This window comes from Balaenoptera musculus, chromosome 4 (assembly GCF_009873245.2).
Source record: "Balaenoptera musculus isolate JJ_BM4_2016_0621 chromosome 4, mBalMus1.pri.v3, whole genome shotgun sequence".
Taxonomy (NCBI): domain Eukaryota; kingdom Metazoa; phylum Chordata; class Mammalia; order Artiodactyla; family Balaenopteridae; genus Balaenoptera; species Balaenoptera musculus.
The window spans coordinates 109906321-109915050 of record NC_045788.1 but is presented as its reverse complement, the minus strand read 5'-3'; the positions used below and the strand labels follow the sequence as shown (position 1 = coordinate 109915050).

At 39.5% G+C, this 8730-nt stretch overlaps 1 protein-coding gene across 1 annotated transcript; it reads left to right on the top strand.

Annotated features, from left to right (window-relative positions):
* Window positions 1-1979: 1979 nt before the first annotated feature.
* LOC118894050 (tripartite motif-containing protein 14-like) lies at window positions 1980-7598 on the top strand. The gene is given in 3 exon segments (XM_036849707.1): window positions 1980-2207; window positions 6971-7156; window positions 7158-7598. Coding segments are annotated over 3 exon segments (855 nt in total).
* The last annotated feature ends 1132 nt before the right edge of the window (window positions 7599-8730 follow it).

Here is an 8730-nt window from a genome sequence, read left to right as displayed (position 1 = left end):
TATAACTCATAAATGTATGCTACCTTCTTCAGGAGATCAGATTCAGAATGTTAAATTTGAGTTGACTATTACACATGGAGGTGGTGGTGTGCATTTGGATGTATGAGTCCAGAGTTAAGAGAGAAGGTATGAGCTAGAGATGAAATTTGGGAATTATAAGAATATAGATAGAAGTTAAAAACATGAAATATGATGATATCACCAAAAAAGTGAAAAAATCTCTGGAGTTCATTATTCAGATGTGAGGCAGATAAGAAAAAACCAGAAAGTGAGACTGAGAAGAAATTGCTTGAAAGGTAGCAGGAAAATGAGCATCATAGAAACCAAGCAAATAAAGTATTTCAAGGAAAAGTAAGAAATCTACTGTAGATAGAAATCTACTGAAGAAATCCAATTTTGCTAATAGGTCAAATCAATGTGGCCTGAGAATTAACTCATGGATTTAGCAACTTGAAATTCACTGAGGTCTTGAAAAGAACAACTGTATTGAAATAGTGGGGCAAAATCTTAAATGCAGTAGGTTTAAGAGAGAATCAATGGTAGAGAAAGAGTTGGAAGTAATGCATTTTATTGAGATGTTTTGTTGTAAAGAGAAGGGAAATGAAGCAGTTGCAGGAAGTAAACATGATTAGAATAATTATTGTCTTGTTTTTAAGATGAAATAAAAGCAATATGCATTTTGGCTGATGGGATGATCTAGTGGAGAGGGAAACGTTCATGATACAGGAGAAAAGTAGCATCTGTGGAACAATGTCTTTGGGTTGGTAAGAAGATGCAATCTAGTGCACCAGTGGAGGGGTTGGCCTTAAACAGTGACATTTACTTACTAAAATATGAGGGAAGGCAGAGCATATAAATAGGTGAATTGATTTTTTGTCTTGTAGAAATTGTCTTCCGCTCACTTAAGTTTTCTCAGTAGGTAGTACTGAAAACAAAGATGGAAAAGAAGATTCTTAGAAGAGTCAAGAGTATCTAGCAGAATCAAAAATGAATGAATTACAAATATGTATTATAATTATAAAGAAGCAATAGGAGACCTCAATACTCCTAGGCATGAATCTAAAGTGAGACCAACTGGTATGGTTGTACATTTTTCTTGACCCACAGTCAGGACCAAAATGTGGTGCAGAGTGTTGGGGCCTTACCAATAAATATTACACATTAAGAGAGAGGGAAAGATCTGAAGGTATAAGAAAAGAATTGTTTATAATCTCCATTGTTTATTCGGCTTGGCAGTGGAATTATTTGGGTAAAGTGGGAATAAAGGGCTTGGGGTGAATGAAAGACAGTGAAAATGAGATAGGATTAGTAAACTGTAGGTCCTCACAGGATTTAAGTATTGCAGGTATTGGAATACTGGAGATAATGAGTTGGAAATTTAGGGGGTAATATTCAAAGAATGGAATTTTTGGAACTGAGATTATAGGTTTGCACTGATTGGTAATGACAAAGGCAAAAGTATAATCAGGGGAACTAATGATTAATGTGAGTGGAGATCATTCAAAAGAAGTCAAAAGCCTAGGGTGTTGGAGGCATTACCTACATGGATATTAAAATCATCAAAAATGAAGACAATAACATGGTTAGAGAAAGTTAAAATTGTCCATAAATAAGGGGGAGCAGTAGATAACTCCAACAAGGAGGTAAAGCTTCTTATAGCCTAATGATACAATATTTAAAGCTGAGAATATGTAAGGTAAGAGGACAAAGAGTCTGAAAATGACAGTGAGAGTAAGGAAGAAACCTCCTCACCTTCAGGCCCAGTGATAGGAAGGCTGTGGGTGATAAAACAACTCTCACTAGAGAGGGCTGCAGAGGAAACCTTCCATTCAGTGGAGCTCCTGGTCCTTGTGGGAAGAAGTAATTAGAGAAATTGAGATTATAGAAGATTTTGCTGCTGATGGATGGTGGGCTCCAGAAGGTACAATAGGAAGGTTTTATAAGTGGGGGAGTGGGAGGAACTGGGAAGAGAATAGAGGATGTGCAGAGCTATATGGAGAATAGGAGGAGGTGGCTGGGGGGAAAAGGGGCATAATGGGACTCGTGCTGGTGTTCTGAAGGCAAACAATGATGGTAAGGCCTTGAGGGAGGTAGGAGCAGTAGAGGAGGATAATCAAGAACCCTTTTTTACTTCTGCAGAAGGTAGAATGGAAGCCAGGCTAGAGATGTTCTATTCTGAAGGCCTAGAACTCTCTGTGGAACTGGCAGTTGGAGGCTGGGAAGTCTGAGGAGGGTGGGAGGTCTTGAGTGTTTAAAGGTTAAGGACTAACTCTTGACACCTGCTGGAGGTTGGTCATGCTCTTACTTCAAGCATGAGAGGCGTGAAGACTCCTTTATTCCTCTATAGTCTTAGGATATGATACTGACAAAAGAACAGAATGTAAAACAACATTAAAAAATTTTTTTATTGGAGTATAATTTCTTTACAATGTTATGTTAGTTTCTGCTTACAATGAAGTGAGTCAGCTATATGTATACATATATGCCCTCCCTCTTGGACCTCCCTCCCACAGCCCCCCACCCGCATCCCACCATCTAGGTCATCACAGAGCACCGAGCTGAGCTTCCTGTGCTTTATAGCATGTTCCCATTAGCTAGCTATTTTATGCATGGTAGTGTATATATGTCAATCCTAATCTCCCAATTTGTCCCACTCTCCCCTTCCCCCCATGTCCACATGTCCATTCTCTACATCTGCGTCTCTATTCCTGCCCTGGAAATAGGTTCATCTGTACCATTTTTTCTAGATTCCACATATATGCGTTAATATATGATATTTGTTTTTCTCTTTCTGGCTTACTTCACTCTGTATGACAGACTCTAGGCCCATCACACCCATTTTTCTTTCTAAGATTGAAGACATATGCATATAAATGCTTGTGTATATAAAAATGTAATGGAAACATAGACATCAAAATATTAAAAATTATATCACTGGTATGACACTATAGTGATGTTTACACCCTTATTTACTCTCTTAAATTTCTAAAAGTAAGCACTCATAATCAGAAGAAAGCCTTTTATATCAGAAAAAAAGTTATTTAAAAAGAATACATTTCTGGGGACTTTCCTGGTGGCGCAGTGGTTAAGAATCCGCCTGCCAATGCAGGGGACACGGATTCGAGCCCTGGTCCGGGAAGATCCCATATGCTGTGGAGCAACTGAGCCCGTGTGCCACAACTACTGAGCCTGCGTTCTAGAGCCTGTGAGCCACAACTACGGAGCCCTTGTACCATAATTACTGAAGCCCACGCGCCCAGAGCCCGTGCTCCGCAACAAGAGAAGCCGCCTCAATGAAAAGCCCGCGGACCGCAATGAAGAGTATCCCCCGCTCACCGCAGCTAGAGAGAGCCTGCGCACAGCAACAAAGACCCAACGGGCCAAAAATAAATAAATAAAATAAATAAACAAACAGAAAGAATACATTTCTGGTTATCGGGTCCTGCATTTAATACTTGATGAAGTGATGACATATGTGAATATTTGTTATGGGTGTTGCTTAATTCTGAGAAGCCAGACTCTATATTTCTCACTAGCAACAACTTTTAAGCAATTAAAAAAAAAAAATGTTACTGATAATAAAGAAAGGGTGTTCTCACAGCTGGTTTTCAGTTAAAATTTTAGAATGTGTAATTTAACCAGAAGAGAATAATTTTAAATTTACTTGAGTGGCTTAAATAATTACATGGAGACAAGGCAGGTATTCCTCTGTTAGATAAACACATACTGTTAGAAAACAGTGAGGATGATTTAAGGAAAATCTACAAGTATGTGTTAGAGAATTTAAATCAGCATTTCAATAATTGAGGATGATTTAATGTAAAACAGGGAGCCTTTCTGAAAAAGCAATCAAAATAATTCATTAAAGCGGTAATCACTAGTAGGCTTGGCTGTTGCTCTACTTGATATGTAAACAAAATTGGTAAATATTGTTGAAATGACACCTCACCTCAGGTAGTTTAACTTTATTGCTGAGAGAAAAAAGCAGTTTATTATCACTCTGAATTTTCCTTATTTTCCTCCCCCCGCAATGCGAAAGGGAAGATTCAACCAAATAAATAGTCAATAAGATCATAAATGTGGACCAAATTATTTTTCAATCTATGAAAAGTAATCCTAGGTGTACAATGCAAAACTACTGGGAAATCACCGAGCTAAAAAATAGATATTAAAGTGGATATGACCCCTGGCTAAGGGTAGTGACTGGACCTGAAGGTCAGGTTTGAGTAGAGTACAAGGAAGATATTCAGAAGGGTTGGGAAATGTGGTATTAAGGGAGTGATCTTAACTAGTTTAACCACTGATTACTAGAAATAAAAGAAATAAGAATCATAATTTTGGACAAAGATCTGAGTCAACATAAGGATCACAATATAACTATTTTTAATTTCAGCTTTATGGTCAAATGACTCTTGGAGCATTGCTTCCCTTAGTTCTGATTTACATTGAAGATCTGTCAATATCGCCATCTTCCTTTCGATAACCAGAGTAGGACTAAGATTATTTCAATAAGCAGACACCTTCAGATACCCATATTGGTACTACAAGATCTTTCTTGATCTCTAAGAAGTTGATGCTAATAGAAAAAAAAAAAATCATGAACAGTTGCGTGGTACCTTCCTTTACACCTACCCTTCAGGAACTTGAACAATAATGTAGATTAGGAGTAATAAAAAAAACTATCACTTTGCCTCCTATAAAAACTTTGAGATCTCTGGTTAACACTCTTCCTTCATCCTGTTATCATTACTTCCCTATCCCTAATGGGAATGACAAGCCGACACTTTATTTGCACTTATAATGACGTCATTCATTCATTCATTTAACAAACAATGACTGAGTTGCCTCCTCATGAAAGCATCAAACCAGGTGCTTGGATACAAGCAGTGACAAGACTCGATACTTTCCTTTGATTGCTCACAGACTAATAAGAGAACCATGAGAAATGAAATTATTATGATCCATGGGGGGGGGGGGGGCGGGTAAGTACAAATAGAAAAAGTCATGCAAGTTTTATTGCAGCCCAGATGAAGGGCACAAATCCATCCTGACTGGAACTGGCAGGGTGGGGATGAGGAGAGCTTCTGAGATGAATGTTAAATAATGAGGGGCTGATAATTAAATGGAAGGACAACAGCATGAGTGCTGCAATAAGGTGAGGTGTATGCAGAGAAGTGTAAGCAGCTTGTTGTTGTGGAAAATGAGGCTGTGAGACTGAGCAGAACTGGGGAGCCAGATCATGCAGATTCTTATATCCCCTGGAAAGGATTTGGGCTTTATCCTGAAGTGATAAAAATGAAAAACAAGTTTAAAAAATAGGGAGTGTTTCAAGAGCAAGCTTTGGATGATGGATTTTACATTTGACAGGAAGAGTTCTGGAGGTGGAACCATCAATTAGGATCCTGATAAAGTTATCTAGTCTTTAGATCATTAGGGACTAAATCACAGTGGATTGTAACCCTGGCTGCACATTACAATCACCTGGGAGCTTTAAAAGCTACTGATGCCTGGGTCCCCCAGCAATTCTGTTATAATTGAACTGGGGTGATGTCTAGGAATCAGGAGCTTTAAAAGTTTCTGCAGATGATTCCAGTATGTACCCAAGGCAACCATTTTTTGGAGAGAGTGAGAGGAGAAGATGGATTCAGCTAAATTTAAAAAACAAAATGATATTAGCATTAAAGAGAATTCTCTACTTTCTTTCTTGGTTTCTGAGTTGATGATAGCACTGTAAACTCTGCTACATGAAGCAGGTGAAAGAAAGAGTTTGAAGGAAATAATGTGTAGATCAGTTTTGATTATGTTTAGTCTGGAGTAACAAGGAAATCCATAACAAAAAACTGCAAGTTGGAGAAGACTAGGGTAGACTTATTTGAAGTATTTTCAAATTCATCAGACCCTTTGGTTCATACAACAGACCTGTGAGGTATATAAAAAAGTAAATTTACATAATAATACTTTCTAAATTAATAAACTTTATGTTTTAGAACAGTTTTAGGTTCACAGCAAAATTGAGCAAAATGTCCAAAGGGTTCCCAAGTAACCTTGGGGTTCCCAAATAACCCTGTCGCCACACACACACAACCTTCCCCACTCTTGACATCCCCCACCAGAGTGGTACGTTTGTTACAGTCAGTGAACCTCCAATGACACATTGTTATTATTCCAAGTCCATAGTTTACATTGAGGTTCATTCTTGGTGTGGTGCATTCTATGCGTTTGCAGGAATTTATAATGACATATATCCACCATTCTAGTAGTAGTACAGAATAGTTTCACTGCCCTAGAAATCCCTGTGCTTTCTTATTTTTCACTCCCCCTGCAACCTCTGGCAACCACTTATCTTTTTACTCTCTCCATCATTTTTCCCTTTCCAAGAATGTTATAGTTGGAGTTATAAAGTATGTAGCCTTTTCAGATTGGCTTCTTTTACTTAGTGGTATGTATTTAAATTTCTTCCATCTTTATTCATGGCTTGATAGCTCATTTATTTTTAGTGCTGAATAATATTCCATTGTCTGGATGTATCACAATATATTTTTCCATTTGCCTATTGAAGGACATCTTGGTTGCTTCAAAGTTCTGACAATTATGAATATATCTATGTGAAGGTTTTTATATGGACATAAGTTTCAACCTATTTGGGTAAATACCAAGTACAGTTGACCCTTGAACAATGCAGGGGTTAGGGGCACTGACCCCACACACAGCTGAAAATTCATGTATAAGTTTTGACTCCCCCAAAACTTAAGTAATAGCCTACTCTTTTTTTTTTTTTTTAAACAGTGATAGGATTATTTTTTATTAAATTTTTAGAAATTGGCAACAAATTCCATGGTACAAAATTCAAGCTGTACAACGGGTGTGCACTAAAATGTCCTCTCCTGCCTGTGCTCCCCAGCCGCCGCCCCACTTGTGATTTCCGTGTTTCCCTGTATTCTACCCTGAACACTTGCGGGACAACGGGTAGAGCAGGGTCGGTTTCCCGGGGGCGGGCGGGGCAGGGGCACTGGCACTGGCCCCGCCCATCGGGCGTGGCCCTGTGTCCCCGCCCTTCGCAGACGCGCACACGCCCGCGCTGGAGCCAGACACGTTGCACGCGCGCCTGCGCCTCTCGGCAGACCACCAGCAGGTGCGTTGCGGTCACCTCGGCAGCAATGGGGTCCACGCCCGGGCTGTATTTCGACGCGCTGTGGCAGGTGCTGGGCCGCGACTGCTTCGACGCCGGCCGCCACTATTGGGAAGTGGACGTGCTGGAGGCGGCCGTCGGCTGGTGGGTGGGCGCGGCCTACGGCTCTCTGCGGCGCCGTGGGGCCTCGGCCGCCGCCCGCTTGGGCTGCAATCGCCAGTCCTGGTGCCTCGAACTATATGACCTCGAGTACTGGGCCTTCCACGACGGCCAGCGCAGCCGTCTGCGGCCCCGCGACGACCCCGACCGGGTCGGCGTCTTCCTGGACTACGAGGTCGGCGTCTTCACCTTTTACGACGTGACGGGCGGCATGACCCACCTGCACACCTTCCGTGCCGCCTTCCAGGAGCTGCTCTACCCGGCCCTGCGGCTCTGGGAAGGGGTCATCAGCATCTCCCGACTGCCCTAGGGGCCGACACCTGAGTGGCCGCCCTAGGCTCTCCGCGGCTCTGGCCTCACCCGATCCGGACGTGGCTGGTCTACTGCCGCCTCTGTAAGCATTCCCATCCTCTCCCCTACCAGTCATGCCCTGTGCTTTGAACAGTTCCTCTCCTAGGTACTAATAGCTTACTCTTGACCGGAGCCTTACCGATAACGTAAATAGTAAATTAACACAAATTTTGTATTATACGTATTATATACTGTATTCTTACAATAAAGTAAGCTAGAGAAAATAAAATGTTATTAAAAAATCATAAGGAAGAGAAAATACATTTACAGTAGTGTACTGTATTTATTGAAACCATAAGTTTACATTGTCTGTTTATAAGACAAACCCTTCTGTCAGCACCTACATCAATATTGTATTTTATGATACAAAACACTGTAAATGTTATATAAATTAGTAACATTAGACATAAAAAATGAAAAGATAATGTATGCAAAAAATTTATATACAGGCATAATGATTCATACATTGATAATGAAGAAGCAGCGATATGATTGCTTCAGGATAGCTTAGCCTATACACCAATGAATAAATCGTTATAAAATTTTTATGGCATACAGTATTACTGTCATATTCATAATAAAGTATTGGAAACATTGTTACATTTTTTAAAAAACCACTTATCTGTGATGATAGGATGATAAGTAGTTTCTCCAATTACCAGAGAGAGAGGCATCCTGTAAGATAATGTAGTTCTTTGAAAGCAAAGTTATAAAACAGTAAGAAAACTAACACATTATTAATTTTATTAATAATTTATTATTAATATTAATAATTAATTATTAATAATTAATAAATTAATAAAATAATTAATGGTTTATTAATATATTAAATATTACTCACCTTATGCCTATGTAAGGATAGACTAATATCTACATATATTTTATGCATTCATGCCTACCTATTTCTTAATATTTTCAGTATTTTTAGGCTGCACAGTTCACCTGTGAGTTTTTTCAAATTGTCACAAATCTCCAAAAATTATTTCAATATATTTATTGAAAATAGTCTGTGTATAAGTGGACCCACCCACACAGTTCAAACCCATGTTGTTTAAGGGTAACAACTGTAGAGTGATTCATGGATTATGGTA